At 43.8% G+C, this 23,792-nt stretch overlaps 2 protein-coding genes across 13 annotated transcripts; one reads left to right on the forward strand and one right to left on the reverse strand.

The window, feature by feature from the left end:
• Nucleotides 1-1,159: 1,159 nt before the first annotated feature.
• On the reverse strand, nucleotides 1,160-23,679 carry LOC120904613 (calcium uptake protein 1 homolog, mitochondrial-like). 8 transcript variants are annotated; one of them, XM_040314744.1, is made up of 11 exons: nucleotides 23,498-23,679; nucleotides 23,025-23,418; nucleotides 22,768-22,945; nucleotides 21,052-21,199; nucleotides 20,600-20,637; nucleotides 19,193-19,204; nucleotides 17,016-17,130; nucleotides 2,601-2,770; nucleotides 2,225-2,466; nucleotides 1,936-2,153; nucleotides 1,160-1,862 (listed from the first exon to the last, which is right to left on the reverse strand). In XM_040314744.1, exons 2-11 carry the CDS (start codon nucleotides 23,369-23,371, stop codon nucleotides 1,708-1,710), a joined length of 1,623 nt encoding a protein of 540 aa, XP_040170678.1. In that variant the 5' UTR covers nucleotides 23,372-23,418; nucleotides 23,498-23,679; the 3' UTR covers nucleotides 1,160-1,707. The 8 variants fall into 8 exon arrangements, with proteins under 8 accessions (XP_040170678.1, XP_040170675.1, XP_040170680.1 ...); XM_040314741.1 differs by lacking the exon at nucleotides 21,052-21,199 and adding an exon at nucleotides 21,939-22,098; XM_040314746.1 differs by having other exon boundaries at nucleotides 2,610-2,770; nucleotides 23,498-23,678.
• On the forward strand, nucleotides 9,106-16,853 carry LOC120904614 (carbohydrate sulfotransferase 11-like). Of its 5 annotated transcripts, none has more exons than XM_040314751.1 (6): nucleotides 9,106-9,870; nucleotides 10,759-11,362; nucleotides 12,364-12,760; nucleotides 12,834-13,093; nucleotides 13,171-13,454; nucleotides 13,534-16,853. In XM_040314751.1, the coding sequence occupies exons 2-6, from the start codon at nucleotides 10,946-10,948 to the stop codon at nucleotides 13,658-13,660; spliced, it is 1,485 nt and encodes a 494-aa protein (XP_040170685.1). In that variant the 5' UTR covers nucleotides 9,106-9,870; nucleotides 10,759-10,945; the 3' UTR covers nucleotides 13,661-16,853. The 5 variants fall into 5 exon arrangements, with proteins under 5 accessions (XP_040170685.1, XP_040170686.1, XP_040170684.1 ...); XM_040314752.1 differs by having other exon boundaries at nucleotides 9,106-9,411; XM_040314750.1 differs by having other exon boundaries at nucleotides 9,106-9,349.
• Nucleotides 23,680-23,792: the final 113 nt, after the last annotated feature.

The following is a 23,792-nucleotide window of genomic DNA, read 5'->3' on the forward strand; positions in this document are numbered from 1 at the left end:
GAATTGTTTTGCGTTGAAGCTAGTGGTGGGAGCTCGGAATTGGACATACCCGATTCCGATTCCGTATTCGGTATCAGTTCCGGGGCCGATTCTGGAGCTATTTCTGGAGCCGATTTCGGAGTTGAATCCGAAATCGATTCCGCAAACAACATAGGTTCCGGAAACGAAATCGACCTGGGAATCGCAATTAGTTCCGGTTACAGAATCAGAACTCTAGAATGAGAATCAATTCTTGAATTGAAATAAGAAGTTTCAATAGCAAAATTAGTCCGGGCTTCTTCATGAGAATGGATCGTTACCAGTAAATTTGGATATTGCGGATTTGGAGTGAATAAATAGCGCAATAATTCGATAATTGATTTCACCCCCGTAAGCTTTCGAATGAATATTTTCAAAACAATAATGCAACCGCTCATATTCGTCTTCTTATTCGTCCCACAATCAGAGTTACAGAATCAGAACTCTAGAATGAGAATCAATTCTTGAATTGAAATAAGAAGATTCAATAGCAAAATTAGTCCGGGCTTCTTCATGAGAATGGATCGTTACCAGTAAATTTGGATTCTTTGAGGCTATCAATACGTATCATCATTGGATCCAAACGTCTCTTCTTATGGAGATGCCGATACCGACTCCGATTTCGGAGCCGATTATGATTTCCGTGTAAATTCCGATTCCAGAGCCGATTTCGATTCCGGAACCGATTCCGATTCTGGAACCGATAATTATTCGGTCCGATCCGGCTTGATCCGTTTCCGTAATCGTTCCGGACTTAATTTTTCCCATCACTAGTTGAAACGAAATGTTTAGGTAAAATAATAATTAATAATTTAACACTTTGACCGCCAGCCTGACGTCACAGTTTTTGAGTGAGCACGTAGCGCATGGCAAGAGAGCGATGAGAGCGATAGTCTCTCGTGCGATTGTTATCACTCTTTTGTTTCATTGCGATAAGCGGCGTAGCGCATGTCGTTCTCGTTCTCTCTTTAATACCTCATTCGTTCTCAAGAGAATCACTGAGCGTCAGATGCAAAGCTGAACGGTGAGCAAAACCGTCATGCGAATGTATATGACACGGCGCTTAAAGTGTTAAATTACATAGGAAACTGACATAGTTTCATTCTTTCAAATTGTGATAAAGCAGCTAGCTCAATACATATTTCATTTGTAACAAGATTCAAAAGTATGACAATTTTATTCGAAATAGAATAACGAAGGAAGAGAGCATGGCTATGGACACAGTAAAACACACGAGAATAGCTAAGCGTCACGTTGTTCAGCGTGTGCAACGCATGCCCATCATGCCCATCCCTTTTTGTTTCCTTTCAGACAGGTCAAGTCGAAATACGTCGAAGATTCTTTATAGCTAACGGGAAAGGGAGTAGTATGCGTAGGTAATGACTTTCCTCAAAGGACTTTACGCAAAAGGCATGAGAAACTTAACGGATGGGAAAAGGTAACACAAGTATGCGCGCTCCTTTTGTTGCTTCAACTAGCAGCCGCACGAGTTACGTTTTTAAAAACAAAACACATATTGAAACAGTAGCCTACACTCTAATACACAAACGTATGCGCGCGCACTTTCGCCATTTGCGCGATGTTTGCAATGAACCGTTTTTGCTGTGCTGGCGTTAACAAGCAATAAGTTTCAAGCACGACTCGAAACACACACACACACACACACAGCTCAGCGGAGAAGCTACGCTTTTACAGGTCGAGCAGCACGGGTTTCGTATCCTTGGCACACTTTAGTATCGAATGCATTAGCTTGACGAACCCGGTGTCTTTCGGCTTTTCGAGCCCGCGCAGCAGTCGGTTCTTCATGACCGCCACAAACTCACGGTTGCTTAGCTGGCCGTCCACTAGAAGGGAGAAAAATTAAAAGAATATTAATTTCAATGCTTCACATAAGGTAAACGACCCCAAACAACGTACTGTTTTCATCGAAAATCGTAAACACAACATCGATCACGTGGCTTGAAAGCTCCACCAGCGCCACCGTCCTGGCCACGTGCTTCAGCGTCTCCTGGTCAATCGAAGCGCCCGCAATGTGGTAAAACGTTAGCGCCGTGTCCACGTCGTTGATGTTGTTGAGAAAGTGGAAAAAGTTCAGATAATCTTCCTTCGAAATGCCCGAACCATGATCACGGAACCTGCAAAAAGGACGATTTGTTAAATTAATTCCAATCCTGCGTTATTTATACAGAAACAAGGCTCCACATACCGCTTCTTCACGCGCTTAATCTTCTTCACCTTCTTCTTCTGTGGGTAGCCGGCGTACGCAAGCAGCAGCTCCGCAAAGTCTGCCTCGCTGATGTTACCATTCTCGTCCGGATTTTTGCGCAGAAACTCGAGCGTCAGTATTTCACGCTGCAGCTGCTGCTGGAAGTCGAGAAACTTCTCGATCGTCAGCTTCTCGTCGTTCTTCGGTCCGAAAAAGTACGTCGTCAGGGCTGAATTAACACCCTACATTTTGTGTACATCAAACAGAAGACAAAAAACAACAACAAAAACCGGCACCGAAAAGGAGGGAAAAAACAAAAGAAAAACAAAGAAAAAAACCGTTAATTCAGCATCAATCTTTACGATAGTAAAATTACTTTTTTTACTTTAAACGTGTTGCCCGTGTTCGCGTGATCTCTGTGTCTATTACCGATACTCGTTTGCTGGCGGATCAGATTTGCCACCTTTTCGAACTCCTCGCTGTCTACGTCACCGTCCCCGTTCAGGTCGAACATCCGGAACGCGATCTCAAAGTGGCGCCGGGATGCTGTGGATGGGAGGAAGACACAAAAAGAGAGAAAGAAAGAAAGAAAGAGAAACAGAAAATGGGAAGAGAGAACACGTTTAGTGATGTTTGCAAAACTAACTCTAAAGATAAGAAATTGAATGTAAAGTGAATAACATAGACCATATAAAGATAAACAACACAAAATAGAGAACGTTGAAGTAGAAGAAGTAATGTGAGATAAATATTTGTACTTTACATTAATACGAAAAAAACAACATTTAAATCTTCTATTTAGAGAGTAAAGGAGGAATAAAAGAAAGAGTAAAAACCTATTATCTACAATATTGCCTCAACAAGTAGGACAGGTATAAAAGAACAGTTTATCAAATATCGCACACACACACCCGAGCGCAACCATACACATATAAACACAACCTAATGCTGCTCTCCCCATTCATCCTGATCGATACCTGATTTTAGAACGTTTCCTGTGTGCTAGGTGATGCTTTAAAAAGTATCCTTAATGAAAGAGAGAGAATGATATACAAGACAAGCAGCCACAGCGCAACCTACAGCCCTTGGAAGGAGCATGGAGGGCAGCACACACACAGAGCGCAACAGCTTTGGCAATAATAACTCTTTCTACACACTACACGCTACGCGGCTACAACACAAACCCACAGCAGCAACAGCAAAGCGCCGGCACGGCCAAAAGCTTTCTATAACCTGGTCCTTCTCTGTCTCTCTATCTCTACGCGAAACATGGCAGCAGGTGGTAGCAGCGAAAATGGTTCAAAAATTGCTATATTTCCGCCTTTCCGATGTCCGAGCGAGGTCACCGAGCGAGCGTAAGCACGTTTCGCAACCGTGGAAGAGGAACGTTTTTGAACGAGGAACCGGAAATTGCCTCATCTGCTACAACCGACCAGTTTCCGTTGGCCGAGAATCGAAGAACACGGACCGGAGCGGCAACTACCACAACTACTACTACTACGGCTCGTTTCGGTCAGTTTCTTTGCATGTTACGCGAGAAGTTCGCTGCCAGAGCGTTGAATTTAATACACACCCCCAAGAACGACCTCCTGTTGGGTTTGGGTATAAATTTGCTACAAGCATAAAATTACACATCCTTGTAGCCTTCCAGCCGAGTCGTTTTATGCACACACACAAAAAAACCTTGACTTGCAGCAAGAACACACGATGAAAAACGACTCCGTCCTCCTCCATCGGTCAAAAAAAGGAAAGCATCCGGCGAGCGCGCCCCATTTTTTGTCCTTGTTGATGCTACCCCAGCGGGAAAGCATTTTCTATTTTTAGGCTTCCTTTTAAGGACACACTCCCGACCGATACATTTGCCCGAGCGCACCCAAGCCCGCAACCCTGCGCTTGCCAGCAGCGGGTAAAGAGTGCAGCAGTGTAGTGTTTCCTGTTTCCCGTGCTACTACAAACGCGCTACAAACAGCAGGAAGGATGGATGGATGTGTGGCTAAATGGACGAGGCTCAAAGCCTCAAAGCCTTGTGCTATTGCAAAGAATTCCGTCTTCCAATCCCAACTCCTCGTCACAGAAGTAGGACAACAACAACAACAAAAACACAGCAAAATGCAACAGAATGCAACGGGTTTAAACAAAGAGGAAAGCGTACCAACACAAAGAAGTAGAGCACGTTGGTGGATGGGGATGGGGACTGACATTCAAACGGGTGGTTCCGGTGGTATTGCCATCCGGTAAGGGGCAAGGCAGTACCTCGTCGCACCGAACTGGTACACCGCGGGCCAACAAAAACAAGCGGAAGCATGGCACACGCGGAGAGCCATGGTGCGCTTGTGTTGGTTTTCCGTTTCCTTAACAGCCGTTTGCCTTGTTTCGAACGTTGTCGACGGATGGTGTGCCCGTGTGTGTGTGTGTGTGTGTGTGTGGTTGGGATGCATGATAAGAGAAGTGCACTCGTTAGTAAATATACACTCACACACACAGGAGCGCGCGCGCGTGGTGGCGCGCATGACGTTCCTTTGAAAGCGTGTCGAATGATGGAAAAGAGCACCTTCATACACTACAGAGCCAAAAACAAATACCAAAACGGATGTGCTACATCCTCCACTACAAAAACGGAGGACATACGTCATTCGAATGGCATCGGTTCGACGATCCTTTTTGCATCGACGAGTAGAGGAGGGCGCAAAGCAAAACAAAACTCCCCTCTTCACACAGTAGTGGGACCCATTTTTTAAAAGCTTAAACCCTTTGATGACATCAAGCTAGGGGTCTGGGGGAACATCAGTCTTCCGACCCCACAGGGGGGGGATTGAGGCAAAAGCATTCCAGGAATTTCGCGCGCGCAGGTCACAATCGATACACGATGGAGACGCCCGGTGGCTTGTTCGCGCGAAAGCTGGCTGGTGCGCTTGGCGGAGGAAAGGAAAACATACGCCGGAAACCGAGCGCAACGAGTGCAAATGGTGTGCGCAAAAAAAGAAAAAAAGGCAAGCATGATCAAGAGAGAGAGAGAGAGAGAGAGAGAGAGAGAGAGAGAGAGCAAGTGAGGGAGTGGTAAGAGAGAAGCAAACTACTAGAATGTTCTGGTAAAGCATTCTGGTTGCCGGTTTATTTTCGGAACTGATTAACCGACACACATCATAGTTGTGTGTGTGTTTTTTTTGCCCCATGCCTGGAATGTGGAAAAGGATAATGGTAAAAACGTGTCTCACTTATAATGGTGATAATGGCACAGAAAGCATGCCGATACAATCCCAAACTAGCAACTGTGTGACAGGGTTAATCACGTTATTTAATAGACACAAACAGACACATTATTGCGATTTTTGTGCCACGCTGTTCGCATGGACGCAGAATAGTAATATCTCTAACGCAATGGTGCCAAATTAGCGAGGAATCATTTTCGAGATCGACGTTTCCACCGGCCTTGAAATGAAATGAACTTTAAAACACACTGCGCACAACAGTGCGAACCAAAAACATCATCAATATTGTGAACCCCCGTGCGGGAAAATATTGCCCCACGTGTATAAGCGAGCGCAGCCACAGTGGTTCCACCTCAGAGTAATGGGCGGACATTGATGATTTGAATTTTGATTGTTTGTCATTAATCGTTTCCCTATTTTTATTCTTTGGATGTGCTCTTTCAGTGTGCTTTGCTATGCTTGATCATCCAGATGGCGCCACTGTATCAAAGCTTGAAAATGGAAGTGGAGTAACACATTTGTTGATATTTAACACACACAGTGGTGTAATTCCTGGGGAAAAAATACAGTTTCATCAATTGCAATGCGATGCAAAACGAGGATAAGTTATCCTTATTCAAATGCTTAAAAGTTCAACAAGGGCAGCTAAGGGCAGCTGAAATTTTGAGGAATAATTAACACCATGACTTGCCATGATTCAATGACTTCATAAGTTTAAACTGTATGAGATTGTAGGAAAAGAAAGGCGAAATCATTTAACATTCAATAAGCTATTTTCACTTATTGCCAAATTTTTCATAAACATTCAATTAACAGTCAATAAAGCTAAACTTCGGAAAAGAGACCGTGAAAGAAGAGAGAGAAAAAACTAGTCCAAATAGCTGGTTTGCCGACCATAAATGTTCGTAATGGTACAAATAAAATCCAAATACCAAAAAATAAAACCCGCAATCGGCATGTCTCACAAACTCCTGGATAAAATAGATAGAAATTTTGAATTTATGCTAAATATAGTCGTTGCCGCTAAATGTTATCTCTAACTCACCTATTTTTGTCTCTAAAAGGTACGTCAAACGAGGCGTATACTTTGGCGTAAACTGAATGTCAGCCAAACAATCCCACAACATTTGGACGGGAAGTTTACGCTCTCCCATACAAATCAAGCGTAAAGTTTTTGAATTTACGCTTCGTGTGACGTAGGTATAAGGCACCAATTTTTGACAATCTATCACCATTTCTGCCCCTAAAGCATCAAGTTTTGACAGAGAGCATCAATTTTGTGTCTCTAAGCCATCAATTTTGGACTGCAAGTGTTTGCAAAGTTTAACGTAATGTCTGAAACTGTGTGTTGCAATTTTATTGAATTAAAGTTAAGTAGTTAATAGTTTTATTTATTGATTCATTTATTGAACCATTTTTATGCCATTTTGGCAGTTTTAAAGGAGTGGAAAAAGTCGGTATGTATTTGCAAGTGGCAATGGCTTGAGAATTAAATGAAAAATTCTTTTTTTTTTCAGAAAAAAAAACAATTAATTTACACGATTTTGTAGTGTCTTGTGATGTCAAATAACAGTTGGCATAAATCTGCTCAACTGCCTAGTAAAGGTACAAGAGTCGTACTCCTACAAGAGTCGAACATTGTTGAAGTAGATACTAAAACAGATTAGATAGAGTCAAAAAATGATGCCTGAGAAGCAAAAATAGGAGGTAACGACTATAACTATCCTACTCATGCTCGTCACGGGTTCAATCCCCGAATGGACCGTACCCCCATACATACGACAGACTATCCTGCTATTGTTAAACCAATAAGTCACTGAAAGCGAAAATTCACTCGTGGTATAGACAGGCCTCGACCGAAAACGGTTGTTGTGGCAAAGAAGAAGAAAAGGAAGAAGAAGAAGTAGAAGAAGAAGAAGAAGAAGAAGAAGAAGAAGAATTATCCTACATTTAATAAATCCACCGACATTTTAAATATTGCAATAAAACATTTTTAGGCTAATGTCCACACAGGGACCATCGTGCTCAGGTCGCCGCACGCAAAAACAAACCGCCACGTTTATGATACGACGGACGGGCCCCGCGAACGAGGGCGGATGGTCCCGCGCACATAATTAGAGAATCGAGCCCACAAACATCAACAACACGAACAAACAACACCCATGTTTTGATGACATGAAGGGGCTGGGGCCGTCTCTGCTGGGATTTGTGTATGCCCCGTCATCAAACTAATCATCATCGGTACAACGAATAGCACACAAAAGTGGGATCCCGTCGTGATTCCCAGCGCTGTCGCGATACACACTCCCTCGTGGGAGAAACTACAAACACTCCCTCGTTGCGGACGAGGAGAGAAGCGTCCTTCAAGGGGCAGAGCATGACAGGCAACGATAGCAGGATACATGCAAATCCTTCCCTTAATTAGTTCCAATCGTTTGCTGCACGCACGGCCAGAAGAGCGTACCTTTGCTTGGTATCTCTCTTCGCCCCCCAAAGGAGAGTGTCAATTGGTTTAAGCGACCGGACGACAGACAGACACAAGCACACACACTTCATTGACGAGCGAGCAACGATTTGGGCCAAAAAGTCACAAAATCGTTTCACAACGTCACAACGTCAATGCTTGCACCCAATTCCTACTATTGAATGGGGTTCGGCAAACAATGGGACACTCTCCACACTGCATTCTTCTCTTTCCTCTCCGCCCAGAACCTATCGCTGAGCTGATAATTTATGATTCGTGTCCATGCGCTGGATTTGTGCCAACTTCAAGTGGCAAGTAGTAGTACAAGCGGACCCAATCCGGCTCCAGGCACCATCCCCCTCCCCGAAAATTCCCCCGAAAGTAGAAAAAAGAACAGACACTGATCGAAAGTGAACGTTTTGACCAGCGCCAGCACCCATTCTTCCCCGTGCCTTGGCGGATGCCAACACACAAACGAGCCGCGCGTTCTCATTTTTGGCTGCCAGCCCATCGAAAAGTGGCGCCAAAGTGTTGTCTTCGCTTTGCAAGTGTAGAATGAGGAGGGGGTGAGAGAGGGAGAGAGAGAGAGAGAGAGAGCTTTTTTGGGCTTTTTTGCGCCTCTTCCTTTGTCCCAAATGCCTGCTAGCCAGCGAGTGCCATCCTGTGAAGTTGGCCCGATGGTACCGCTGGTGCCAAAAAACGTGACAAGGACAAGATACTCCAAACGCAAATGCCCCGTGCGTGTGTGTGCGTGTTTGATAGAGGGGGACACATCAGCCGGATGGTGGTCTCAGCTGAAAGGAGGAATATGAAGCTGTTTCGCGTGAAGAGAGAAAGTGAATGCGCTAGAGCTTTCATGCGCTTTTGGGTCGGCTTGCTTCCACAAAAACACGCACACACAGAGAGACGCTTCTACACTTTCACACACAAACGGACGTTTTGCGCTGTTGAAATCGTGTCCTTTCCTGCTACGGGGGGGAAACCGTTCCTTTCTACAGCACAAAAGGAAACACATCGAGTGTGTAGTATTGGTGAGTTCGCGTCCTCTTTTCTGTTCGTGTGTGTCGGTGTATTGGTGACGCTCTGGGGGTAAAAAGGAACTCAGGATATCATTGTGTGCGTGCTCGTAGCAGGATACATACACAAAAGAGCGCACCAAAAGGCTGGGTGCTGGTATATACGCAAATAGTGCAAAACTGGAAGGCACAAACACACGAACGGACGGAACGGAACGCCGGAGCAGGCTACTGACGCGTTTGAACTTCGGTCCCTGGTGCTGCATTCAACAAGGTGGTGGCATTGGCTGCACAACACGCTCGAAGAGTGGGCAAACACGCTCTCCCGGTCCAAGGTAGCTGGCCAGTGGAACAGTACAGAACAGGCAGACGAACCACACAGGTGTGTTTGGTGCGTTTCTGTGCAGCACCGTTACTGTGCGTGCGTGTGTGACGGGTAAGCTGTGCCGTGCGGAAGCTTCCAGCGAGTTGTGGGTTGTGTATGCGTTATCATGTGTGGTAATGCTTTGGATTGCAATCGATAAAGGCACACACCACATCTTGGGTTCATTTTGCTTCTTCTGTGAGGGAGGGTCTCGGACGATTAAAGTGCAAGCAGCGATGACTCACGACGGCGCTCTGGTGGTGGTGTGGTAGCAGTAAGGTGCCAGTGCACAAAAATGGAAAAGCTTTTCCGCTCTTGAAGCGTGTACTGGATGTGATGTTCTTCACAGTTCGACGCTTATTAGCTACGTTTTTCCTCCCAATTGATAGTGTCTATCAGTATGTGTGTGTGTGTTGATGAATGTGCAAGTGTGTGCAAGCTTTGCGATACGACCAATCTCTACTGCTTTAGGACGAAGACGAATCGATTTGTGCGATGATTGTGTGTTGTGATTTCATTACACCCGTACAAGCGCAAGTGAATGTTGGTGCAGACGAAGGAAAAATTATAACGTTCACCCCTCTCCGAGGAAGGTTGTAAAGGCTGATGAAATATATGTACAATATTTGCCTCCCCGCATCATCGTTCTCTACAATCTCCTAGCTCACTCTAAAATCTACTCAAAACGACAGTATTAGCGAGCGCGTTTTTTTCTACTTATCACTCCATTTTGCTTTCCAATTAAAACACGGCAGGCACGGTGGTGTTTGCAAACAATTTAACCAAAACACGACAACCACCCCCAACCCGATACCGATTCACTTTTGCATCTTTCCCATTCTCTCTCGCGCGCAGTATTTCTACCGCATGACACAAGTACAACGAGAAACATCCGGACGGAACACGGACACTACAAACCCTACGTTTGAAGGGTTGGGTTTTAGTTTGTTGTGTGACGGACGGTGTGGATGGAGACACCACCACCACCATCATCACCGTTTCCGCAAGCATAACAAAAGGGACAGCCAGCGCTCGAGCAGTTCGCGCAACGACGAAGGACGCGCGCTGAATAAAAACAAACAAACGGTCCCTCCTTTCCTCTCTTATCTTTCGTTGCCGTTGGTTTGTTTTGCCCGTCCTCCTCGACCAAAAAAAAAAGGAAGCAATTCCCTCTGGTGCCACACACACACACGCGCCTACCTATTCCTACCTAGTGTACATTCCCTCCCCGAGGGGATGGGACGGTACGTTTTTAATGACTCAATTAGTATGAAAACCTTTCATCACCGACCAGGAATGGCGGTGGAAGTTGTAGTCCCTGCTGGAAAACTAAATTAAGCTCAGCTCGCGGTGGTTGTTTGCTTCGTGGTCGGAGTCGGAGTTCTCTCGCTAGACAAGCCTCCGTGTGTTATTTTTCTAATTTCGTAAAGTGAATACTGCTTAACATTTGCTGGTGCTTCATGTAACGCTTCCTTCAACAGTAATGCATCGGTGAATGGTTGTTCTAAAACGAGAAAAATCAGTGTAAAACAAAAGTATAATTCCAGCGTGATGTAAAACCAAAAAGTGTCAGTGAAAACAACCACACAGCACACATCTTCCGTGCGTAATTTCCAAATGGTGCCACTGGTGTGCCACGGCTGGTAAAAGCCCCAGCACCGCAGTGCAATGTTTAGCAAATCCACCTTTCTGAAGGGAGCGGCTGGTGCGGCTGCAACCGTCCTGTGCCCCGGTGGGACCGCTAGCGGCAGTGGAACAGCAACGGTCTGTGGAACCAGCAGCGGTAGCAGCAGCAGCATCGCTGAAAAGCATCGATTCCGCAAGATGGGCACGCTGCTACCGAGCCCGGTGAAGCTGTTCAGCAAACGGCGCTGCTACCTGTGCCTCAAGATAGCGATACTGGTCGTCGTGTTCGGGCTGTACTTTATGCTGCTGCTGCGCGAATCGATGAGCGCCCTGACCGGGTCGTCCTCCTCGTCGTCCGGCTCTTCCTCGCCGTTCGCGTCGATGGCTTCGTTTGCCGCGCTGACGTCGCGCGGTGCAAAAAAGGCAGGCGGCGCCGGCAGCAGCGGAAAGCTGGATGCGGTGAGTATCTCATGCGGTGTGCGGAAAGCTCAATCATCTCCGCACTGATCGGGTCCATCATTATCATCGACATTCTGAATATCCCCATACATAAATTACACTGCCACAGTCACACCAGTAAACGTTCCCAGCGTGCCAATCGCTCTCTGCGTACCTTCATCGATCAAGCCCCAACCCGGCAGCAGCAGCAGCAGGTGGGGTACACGACCCGAAAGGAAGATTTTAAGACTTTTCTTGGACGGCGAGCGTTACTGGAAGCGTCCTCCTCGCCCTTCCATTTCTAGTCGTATTTTATGCCCGCATACACTCTACTCCCTCATGTATAAACTAGCATCGTAATGTCCGTTAGTGTCCATCAAAAAGGATCAGGCACACACACACACGCAGGCACAAACACAAAGGCATCACAGGGAAGAGAGTATCGAAAAACACGACTCCACAGCACATAAAGCTTTCCTTTGCCATTTGCCCGGTTCTTTGTAAAAACGATACACCGGGAAAGCCACAGCAGTTGGGCTGAACCGGGCGAAACTGGGAAACGGACACACGCTAAAGCTCGTTAAATATTCAAATGCGAATTTCTGTCCCAAGCCGCTAAGGGAGGGGATGATCTTGCCACAGCAGGGACGCGGACGAGGCGCTCTCTTTGACTATGAGTTAGTTTGAATTGTGCAGCGAAATAGCGAGACGACCGCTCTTCTCGACGCAGACAGTTGATTGCAAACTGCCTAGCTCGGATAATGAATAATAGAATGAAACACTCACACACACACACACACACACACAGCTCTGTGGTTGGTTTGCAGACCTGATGGGCTTTTCCCCCGGCAGACGAAAGCCTCCATTCGCGCGCGCAATGAAAATGCAAAACTACTACACTTTCTTGCAATAGCCAAACCCCTTGTCTCGGCTGGCTGGCCCAACGGAGACGCTCTGTCGCGAGTATGAAAAGTTGATGGATATTTGCTCATTTCCTTCTTTCTTTCTCTCTTTTTTTGCAGTGGCAGGACAAGCGGCACCATCACGGCGGCGGCCGTGCCAAGCAGCAGGGTGGTTCCGGCCTGAAGGGACCACCGCCCGGGGGTGGCAGTAAACAGCGGCATCAATTTCCACCGCTGCAGCAGCATTCGCCGGCCGCCGATGGGAATGGCGGTGCGGGGTCGAACCACTCCACCCTGAATCCGGTGTACGAGTACTCGGACGAGATGAATGCCGCAGCCGAGACGGACTTTAACGAGCGGCGCATGGTGCTGTGGAACGTTTGTGCCGAGCACCGGATCGTAGGGAAGTATCCGCCGAATGCGTGGGAATTTTTCATCTCGCCCGGGCACGGCATTGCCTGGTGCAACATCTTCAAGGCGGCAAGCAGCACCTGGATGTACTATTTCAACATACTCGGTGAGTTGTGAGGGAATTGGAATTGGGACCAAAAGGAGGTCATAAAACACAACAAATGGCTTACCCCCAACAGGAGGATACAGTGTGCAGTACCTGCAGCGGACGAAAGCGTCACCGATCGATCTCGCCCGGAAACGGTTTCCCCGACCCACCGCGAACGAGCTGAACGACTACATCTCCAACACGATCTCGTTCCTGATCGTGCGCGAACCGTTCGAGCGGTTGCTGTCCGCCTACCGCAACAAGCTGGAGGGTTGCCGCAACAAGTACTACAAGCTGCTCGGCGAACAGATTGTGAAAAAGTTCCGCAAAGCTCACCCACCGAAGGGTGTGGTAAGTGTTTTTAAATCCTTGCTTTTGAATCTCCACTCAAAGTTGGAGAGACTAATGCTGTGCTGTGCCATTTACAGAAACCACCCCACGGGCCGACGTTCCGCGAGTTTCTCGAGTTTCTCGTCAGCCACTACCGGTCGGGCGGCCGGTTCGACGAGCACTGGAGCCCGGTGTACTCGTTCTGTACGCCCTGCAGCATCAACTTTACGCTGATCGCCAAAATGGAAACGTTCCAGCGGGACAGCGAGTACATCATACGGCAGGCCGGGCTGGAGACGCTGCTACTGAACAAGATGCCGCGATACAAGGCGCGCTGGATCACGAACCGGTCGACGAGCGACACCCGGAACCTTATACCGAGGTGAGTGTTTCGGAGTTCCAGGAAGCAGCAATTAGGGGAAGGATATTAATGGATTGTTTTGTCCTTCCCGTTTTGGCAGATACTTTGCACAAATCGACGAGAAGCTGCTCACGGACGTGCTGGAGATCTATCAGCTAGACTTTGAGCTGTTCGGGTACAACAGCACCAAGTACTACGGCTACGTCCAGTCGCCCGATTACGGATAGCGTGCGTCGACGACCCGGGGCAGGGGCAAAGTACTTTAAAAGACTAAAAACTGAACAAATGGGCTGAACAGTTGCAAAGAAAGGCCACAGTTGGTAGTGTGTTGCCGGTCCCTTTGAGGACCAGGGCGAGCGGTGCGAGGATTACGGTGCGTGTGTGCGTGCTTAAGTGTGTATCTATTAGGCACCGACAGCCGACAACCCGATGTGAGCGATGTTTAGATGTTTAGATAATTGTTTTAGAAATTCACCAAAGAAGATGAATGTTTTTTCCTTATACAACCAAAACAAAACAACCAAACCAAAGTATACACCGATATTTATACATTATACTTCATTCAAACCTGTGCGCGAGTGAGCGATCTCTCACCGCCATCTCATAGCCCTCCAAGTGTTTGATATTTCTAGTTTTTTTCATATACAAATTGCTGCACTGCAAATCGTGATAAATAGGTTCAACCACAGCCGTGAGTTTTTTGCGTTACACGCCACCCAACTTAGGAAGTTAGTTATAGCTCCAAAATTCCAATCCCTGCACCGCTACTACTGCAGCTCCCTTGTTTAAGGAGCGAGTTGAGTTGTTTCAACTGTTAAAGACGGTATATTTATGCTCTTATAAAAAGCATGCTCTTATTTAGCACAAATAATCCTTCAAACCAACCGAACAGAGAGCACAGCGTTGAGGCGACGGGAACGATTCGTGTGAGAGCTTATGGATTTTTAATCGTTAACTTTTTACCACCGGGCAAAAACCACGCAAAAACCTGAGACAGAGTACAGATAATGCAACATTCTTTAGTGTCAGAATAGTCAATAGATAGTAGCCAGAATTAGCCAGAATAGACAGGATGAGAATATGTGTTTTTTAGTCAGCATCTTTTTAGTAATGCTTGTTCTCCCCGGTTCGCTGCGATCACCTGATTGCTTTTCCAAAACGCTTCCCGTTCCAGCCGAACCAGCAGCACCACCGGGTAACGAGTGGATGTAACGAAATGAGATGTGGTAGCGATGCACACAACGCAAACAAACCTTTTGGGAGGTTCAAAGTGCCAAACAGTAAGCAACAACAACAAAAAACAACATACGGAAAGCAGCTTAAACCTGCTTCACCCTTGAGGCGTGATGATAAACGTGTAGAAAAATAGGACGACTTTGAAGAGAACGAATGTGCGCTTTCACGAAATGGACTGGCTGGTGTAGGGTAGAGAGACCACACACTGTGTACACTTCTGTAGTTTGCAAATCGAGCGAGAGATATTCGCACGGAGAACTTCTTGTTCCCCTCCCTCCCCCGCCCGGTAATGTCTACGTCCTAGAATAGGTGGCGAACTATTTACAACCCCAAAACAAAGCAAAAAACGATTAATGAAGAACGGTGAGATGGTAGTGGCACGGAGCGGTACAGTAGCTGTTCGATATACCCTGTTGTACACGTGGTGGAAATAATAATTATAATAAAGAAACACATTTACACGCTCGAATGGAAAACAGCGGCACGAAACGAGAACAGACGCGACAAACGAGACTAATAGCGGTGAAGGTAGAACAAGGGAACTAGAGAACTAGAGCGAATGAAAGAGCGCGAAACAAAGATATAGATAGAGAGAGAAAAAGAGAGAGAGAGAGAGAGTCACATGAGCAAGGGATGGTTTTGATAAACATATTTAACAAACAACAAAGTTCGGAAAACTAAACAAATCAAAATTCTAAATTTTGACCCATTGTACTTGATTTTACGTCTTTCTTTTCCAAAAATGCAAAAAAAAACGTGTCGTAAAAACCACTGTCGTGTATTCTCATCGTAAAATTGTAGCTAGAACGAGTTCAAGTGTGTGTGCGTGTGATCGAAAAGAAAAGCCAAAACAAACGTGTGTTGCGAAAAAGAAACTAAACCCACGACGATGTTAATATGTAGGATTGAAACGTTTCAATGACAGGAGGAGACGGAAAGGCAAAAGAAAATACTATCGGCAAAACTCGAAATGTAATCGTAAAACAACCTTGATGCTAGTGACTATATAAAAACACTACACCTATATATATATAAATTTACATTAACACACATATATGAACCTATGCGATGATGAACAAAACAAACAAACAAACAAACAAAACCATTTACAACCCTCTATCTTCATCTGTAAATCAATTTAACACTGTTTATGATATGAAACAACATGACAAACAAACAAAAAACCTACAGAATTATAGTCCCCAGTTTAGAGAGTATATTTAACGCGCTCAAACATACACATACACACACACAAAATATACAAAACAAATCATAAAACAAACGTTACAACTTTAACTAACCGAAAAACGGTATGAAATGAATAAACAGGTTTATCTAAACAAACACAGTAAGTGGAAAAGTAAGTGGAAGTAACATTAGCAGCAAAAGAAATGGAAAACAACATGAGAAAACGTTGAAGTAAAATCTACACACAGAAAATACAGACGGAAAACGGAGGAAGAAAGAGAGAGAGAGAGAGAGAGAGAAAACAAAGCAACATTGGAAAGCAACAGAGAGTTTGCTAACCTGCTAAAACCCCCACACATTAATTACACAACACGGTTCGTACATATATATAGGATAAAAATACATAAAAAAATATTTTCATTTCGTCGTTTGTCAAACTATGTACCTTTGAGATATTTTTAAACAATCCCCCAAACCCAAAGAACAAATACAAACGATAACATTTACAGAGATACAAACATTACACACTGTAGCTGTTGGATGAAACGATGACGAAAGAACGTAAGAAGAGAAGATAATTACACAATAAAGCACAACAGAAGTATAAAAGTAGAACAGAGGACATTTACAACGAGAGTACATCTACACTTTCCAGAAAGTCCACAGTAAGGCGAAGAACCATAAAACCATAAACTCCATCATTAACACCACATGGACACACGAACGCACACCAAGAAATAGCAAACGGAAACAGTAGTAAAGCGGCAAAAGATATACCCACGGGGTTTCGTGAGAGCAAAAGTCAGTGGGCTACACTAAGTACACAACACATCACTGAACATACTCTACTGAACGAATCGTCTATCGATCGAATGCCGAGCACCGGGGCAGCGGGTCGATAGTGTGCGTACAGACACACACACACACCCACACACACAGCATGATACATTTGGATAGACTGATTCAATAAAAGTTATAAAGTATATAGAAACCATTTGCAACCAGCTGTCGTCTACTTGTTTTTGGTACAACAATTGTGGTTTCTTTCGAAATTTTTCGACATTTGTTTATGCAAAACTGGTTCAAAACTGTCCGATTACCGGTTTGAAAGGATGAAATTATAAGCACAACAATCATCATTAATATTTTCCTACTTACTCGACAGAACGGTCAGCAGAAAGATGTAGTCGGAGAACGAGATCAGCCCGTACGCACCGAGCTTGTAGAAGATGCTGTCACTGTCCAGATGCAGATCCAGCCGGGTCGAGACGCTCTAGAAGAAGGGAAAGACGCGCCCGTGCGCACATTAGTTTGCCGTTTTGGGGGATGGGACGTTCGGTCTCTGCTGGCTACGTTTGTTTTCACTATGTATATAAATATATTTATAAAATCCAAACCAAAACGGCAAAAAGGCTGAGCGAGACAGGCTTAAAGGCAGGGGGGAGCAACAGGGTGAGGTAAGGGGTGGAAAGGGAGCCTTTTTTAACTGGCATGGGAAAGGATACGAGGAATTTGTTCGACAGAAAAGCAAAGCAGAATACGAGAAAATGGAATTAAAATCAACGTTTTATTAAATTATAATTGGAGAGGGAAAACATCACCAAACGCGAAGTGGAAAAGTAAATTAGGTAAAAAAAAAGTTGAGGACTGGGGGAAGGAAGGGAGTGTAAAACCGAGAGGATTTAAGGAGTGGGAAAAACAGGAAAACGCAAACCATTTCACCCATAAATACATCACATTAATAATAATTACGAAACGAAAATCTATATCGGGGCCGCTCGGACGTGCTCTGCTTGAACGAAGGAAATGTTGGTACGATTTTTGAGAGTAGTAGCTAATTTTGCTATTTTCTTTTGCATTCTCTGGTCTTTTTCCTTTCTAATTTAATTATATGATTTTTTCCATTTCTTTCCCACAGAACCAAGCAGAACCACGAGATTTTGGTTTTGTTTTCGTTAGTATGTAGAAACAATCTTGGCACTAACAGCTAAAGAATCGTTGAATGTACTATTGCAAAACATCACTAACGAGAACACCAACAACAGTGTGCAGTAGTTTTACTCCTTTGTTAATATCACACCTGGTTATTCTTAAGCAAAATATCTTAAGTGTAAGTTTAACTGTACTGCCCATCTAAACAGGGCAACACGCACAAACACAGCACACCAAAAAGGACGAAGGAAAGAAACATCAATTCATTGATCAGTGCCGAAAACCGTGGTCCGATTAGAGAAATGGTAAAAATTAAAGAGCGAGCGGTAAGATCAGATAAAGGAAATGGAAAAAATGGAGCAGAACATAGAAAAGCAAGACTAAAATGCCCCAAAGACCCGAAGGGAGGCGATTGAGCGGTGAAAAATATCATATGAATTCAATGGAGTCGATTAATTAGAATTAGAAGGAAAGAAAAACTGTAAGGAATAAACTAATAAAAGGATTTATGATACAATATTCAACTCGAATTTGATAATGATTATTGCAGTAAATGTTGCACAGAGTAAAAATGGCCTATGGTATGTATATAGCCTATGAGAAAGATGAGTCGGATTTAGCATGGTTATTAATTGTTCACATTTCGAGTAGAAAAAATAGCTCACGCACATGCAAGCAAGGTGTCAATTTAGTTCGTGCATTTTTTAGTAAGCTTTTTTATCATTGCAACAGCTAGTAAAACATTATGTGCAGGCAATAGCGCAAACAGTTTGATTTTATTATTTTCATAAAGTGAGGTGCATAAACCAATACTTTTATTTCATTTGCTGGTTTGATTCGCAAACCCTTCTGTCTGTGTTTATCTTTTCCGTTGAAGAGCTAATAACATTCGGCTTGTTAGTAGTGGTAGCAAAATAGCACATTAACTAAAGAAATACTAAATGCTATTCAGGTGCCACCTAAGAGACTGTTATTGTTTATAATAGCGCCAAGTAAAACTAAACAAAAACGATAGCATTCAAGTAACAACCACCAAGAGAGAGAAGAGCAAATGTTAGAGAATGGTAAGTAGGTAAAACGAACGAGAGCCAGCAAGAAAAACAAAACACAACCGCTCTAACAGCATTCAACAATAGACAGTAAAAGTTAGATGTAAAATAGAGCACAATAAGAAAGAAACAAATAGACAAAGATAGTTAGTTAGAAATAGAAAGAGAGAGAGAGATAGTTGGAATAAAATAGTTTCGTAGTCAGCGAGATAAACAAGGGGATACTGGCTTTGCTTTTTTTAGTTCATTCGTTCGGGTTCGCGTCTGAGCGATCTTGAGCGAAGAGTGTGTGTTTATGCTTTCGTTTCGTTTGATTTTTAGCTCTAAATTCATCCCCAACTTTTTATGCAATACCTCTTCAATGCTCTGAAAGTACACGAAATTAAAAGTTTGATTGAGCATCAAAAGCAATAGATTAGTTAACATAGTGGTTCAGGCATGAAGTAGTGAAAGGGGAATAAGAATTTTTGGACGAATGCGCTAGAGCGAGATTACTATTGAAATGTTTCCGTGAGCGTATAAACAAAAATGACACGAAAAGTAGTACCTAGAAAAAATGTATGATAGCTTTAACGTTGCTTTATCGTTTGTTTTCCTATAAAACGATCGTTATTTATAGCTTTTGTCATATTTTTTACTCATGTTTTGGCCAATTGGTTGAATAATACGTTAAGTGTCGTGAAAATGGCCAGATGAAGATGATAAGTATGACGCATCATATTGCGGAACTTACTCGATAGTGAAAGAATCAAATAAAAACTTCAAATTAGAAAAAAGAACATAGCATAATTATTTAGAAAACAATACAATATTACAAAACAATGTTACATCAACACAGAGAGAGAAAACAGTTGTGTCCATTCTCAATGCGCACAGCAAAGATTGGCTTAAAACAAAGAAATAAAGCAATCAGATATAATGACAAAAAGCAATAAAACACATCTAAAATCTAAAATGTACGAAACGAAATGGCAAAACGAAGAAATAAAAATCAAATAACAACACTGGCTTGTAGAGAAAACACACGTTAGAGGTGGTGAGAAACAAAAAAAACAGGAAAACACAATAAGGCACATAGAATAGATTTAGTTTATAAAACCAAAAGTAAAGAACAAATACATTGACTTTCTCAACTCATCTCATAAAACTCGAAAACGGAAAGCGAACAATTATCATAAAACAAGGAAAAGGAGATTAAAAGAAAGATAGAGAAGAGACAGAGTATGTGACCGGGTGAGGAAGAAAAGAGAAGAAACTACAAGAGCAAATTGACAATGTGGACAAACTGTCTCAAGAACAAAACAAGAAAAACCGGGAAACAGTAGATGTACAGGTAGTGTACAGTGTCATGAGGCGAATGTGGCGAAAAAATATTCGACTCATGCCGATAAGTCGAAAGTGAATTGTAAAGTGATTGTACGTTCTAAAACTTGTGACACATTCTTGCATTATAGAGAGATAGGGAGAGAGAGAGAGAGTGAGTGAGACATAAATCGAGTATTGTTTTTCTTTGTATTATTAGCAAAAGTGTAGAGCACAGAGGTAAGAAGTGTGTCCAAAAAATGTAGATTTATTCGTAAAAAATTGAGTCCAAAATAACTTAGAATAATCCAAGAAACATGATAATTGTATTGTATAGAGGTGAGATGTGTATATGTGTGTAAGTGTAAAAGTGTGTGATTTGTGAATTCTAAGTACATCTAATGGAGTGGATTAAGTGGGACAGAGTAAGGGCAGAGATAACAAAACGGTAAGACTTACCTTCGCATCATATCGCTTGTACTGATCGAGTCCAAGTCCTGGCGAACGTGAGGGCAGGATACGGGCGCCACGGGTGTCATGGAGAAGAGTATAAACAAATAAGTTAGTATAACTATGAACAATTGAACACACTGCTGCCACGTGTTAACAAAGGTGTGTTTAAGTGAAGAGAAAAAAGTGCTTAAATACTTTGCATTTCGTGGTGAAATTAAAACGTTACAGAAAGCAGTTAAGCGGTTAAATCACCTTTCCCATTTGTCACTTACAATAGGAAAAACATAGTTAGAGCGTGCAATTTAAATATAACTCTCTTATACAGTGCTTGCGGGTTACTCAAAATCAAAATCTTACACAGTAGCAAAAAAAAAACAAAAAAGGGAAAAATTAAATTGTTAACAAATAAAACCGCACATTGAGCTACGGCTACTACTACAACGAGTAAGTCCAAATACCCTCTGGTTGTTTCATTCCCGGTGTCATGCTAGTAAGGAAATCGATCGGCGTCATGAACACCTCGACGCCATCGTGAATGGTGGCAAAATAGCGGAACACCTTGTCGGGCGTGCTGTACTGACGGATCCGGTTCTCATATTCGATAATCTGCCAGGGGGAAATTTTTGGAGAGAGTAGTTTGACAACATAAGCGCAAGTTATGATTCACTGTTCAATGTTCAATATTAACATGGGAAGGGATGATCAATGGCCGGATGATGATCATGCAACAACTAAAAACAATACTCATTGACATGGAGTAGGAACATTTTTGAACAGTTGGGAAATAAATTACAAAATTATATGAAACAATACTCAAAAATAATAATCTTAATTGGTATTTGAAAGAAAAAGGATCCCTTTAACAAGAATCGGGTTAAACCGTTTAATTTTAGGGAACAATATTTGATCCATCATTTAGTTTGTATTGTACGTATTACGTCCCTAAATTACGACGATTATCAGTTACCCCAGAACCAACCGCTACATAATCGTATTCCTCCTTTTTGGACCCTTTAGATGCCATTAATTATCAACTTAAACATTTATACAACATTCAACTCTCTTTGCTAGCCTATTACTACTACTTTTTAGCGTTTACACACACGAATACACAAATGGCTATGTGTTTGTTAGTCGACATAATACACGTATAGTAATCTATCAGTCCTCGAAGCCTTCTGACCAGTCTTGTATGTTAAGACCCTCTTAAGACTTGCACTCTACTCTACATGGTGGAAAATGTTAGTATCCATTGAGCCTAAACACACACACACACATCTGTTAACGTACGTATACAAACGGATGAAAAATACAAATGAAAATGCAAAATTGCTGCCAACATTACCCTCCGGCTGTTTCATGCCCGGTGTGATCGCGCGCAGAAAGTCGTACGGTGTCATATAGACCGTGGACGTTTCGCCGTGTATCAGCTTGATGGTGGAAAAGTATCGAAACACTTTGTCCGCCGTAGCGAACGTGCGCAACCGGTTCTCATACTCGATGATCTTTGGTTTGTACACGGCGGCAGCAGTTGAGCAAACACAGCAAACAGTACACAGCAAAAGGCATTTTTACATCAAGGGCGGTGATGATGATCGTGGAGAGCAATAGAGAGAAAGAGCATGTGTCGGTTGACATTTACAGGCGGGCCCGTGGGCAGGAAGTGGACCACCACGCGTTGGGTGATTGTTTCGAAAGCGTGCGCGGTTGTGTGTATATGTGTGCAATTCGGGTATCGGAGAAGCAGAATTGGGTTGCGGTATCGACATCGACGGGAAAATCCAAACACGGATTTAAAGGTGTTCGTACGATTGGATGCGACAAACAGAACAGATCGAAAACCGCGAGACGTTCGCGTGCGCATCGAAGGATCACATAAAACGTAAGTGGGGTGAAAAAGAAAAATGGTACAATAATCACAATTATTTTATAGATAACAAAAACAAAATATGATAAAGAGTAACATCGAAACGATAGCAAAAGATAAAGGAGCGTTCGGAGGTTGTAATATCCGAATTTGAAAAAAAGAAAAAGATAAGCAAACGAAATTATAACTTTACGTTATATGCATGTATCGATGATATCTATTTTTGGGACTAGATAAACAAAGGGTGATCTTTCCAAGGGAATCATTTGGCATCGTCCGATTCCTTCCCATCCTTCCATCACATTACCTTGCGATCGCGGAAACCGATCTTTTCCTTACGACTCTTCTTTCTGCCCTGAGCATCGACATCGCTTTCCGCGTCGGCATCTTCCTCCTCCTGCTCCAGCTCCTGGGTGCCGTTTTGCTTGCCCATCTCCACACCGGCGTCAGCGTCCACCTTCGGCCAATTAATTGCAGCCCCGAGCCTGTCGCGGAAACGGAAAGAATACAAATCGGTCAGCTGAATGGCATAACACAGCACACTGGGCTGGCTCATTTGCTTACTTCTTCCAATCCAGACACGAGCCCACCATCACGCTGCACAGGAACACGTAGAACAGCTTCGTGTACAGGGGTTCCTTTTCATGCTGATGGCCGAAATTTTTGTATCCTCGCTGGCGCTGCCGATTGGAATCCTGCCAAGCAGTCCCGGGCACCACCCGCAGGGTGTGTTCGCCCGCCGCTCCAAGCCGTGCGGCCTGCGACGGTCCGCCCGAGAGCGTGGAAAGGAGCCTCCAGTGCGCTGGATGAATTCCATATCTTCCGGACAGCAGCACCGGATGAACTGGGCCTTTCGACAATCCACCGACACCACGGTTCAGCACTCCGGAAATTTGCCGCAGCAAGGCCATAGTCTCTCGCCTGTGTGTGTTTCACTGGTACGGCCGGATCGTTTGGGCTGTGTAGTAATAGTTACACCACATCACACGGTTAAACATACGAAAATTTCACATACAACACACGAAAAAGGGTTTTACCTTCACTGCCCCCCTAGAACGTATGGTTTAGATTTTGGCCCAATTTCAGATTTTCCTTGTGGAGAATACACACACACACACACACACGGAATAAAAGAAAAAACACCTGGAAGTGATTGCCCTATCGAAAATAATCAATTTTTTGCACGTTAAAAATAGAACACCAACGAAAACATTCCCAATGACACTGTTGACAGCTGCGCAAGGGCGCACAAGGTTGCTATAGGCACGGTGTTTGCAATCGTTCCGTTATTTTAAATCAATTTGTACAATTTATGGTACTGATTTAATATTC

The sequence above is a fragment of the Anopheles arabiensis genome, chromosome 3 (genome assembly GCF_016920715.1).
Source record: "Anopheles arabiensis isolate DONGOLA chromosome 3, AaraD3, whole genome shotgun sequence".
NCBI lineage: Eukaryota > Metazoa > Arthropoda > Insecta > Diptera > Culicidae > Anopheles > Anopheles arabiensis.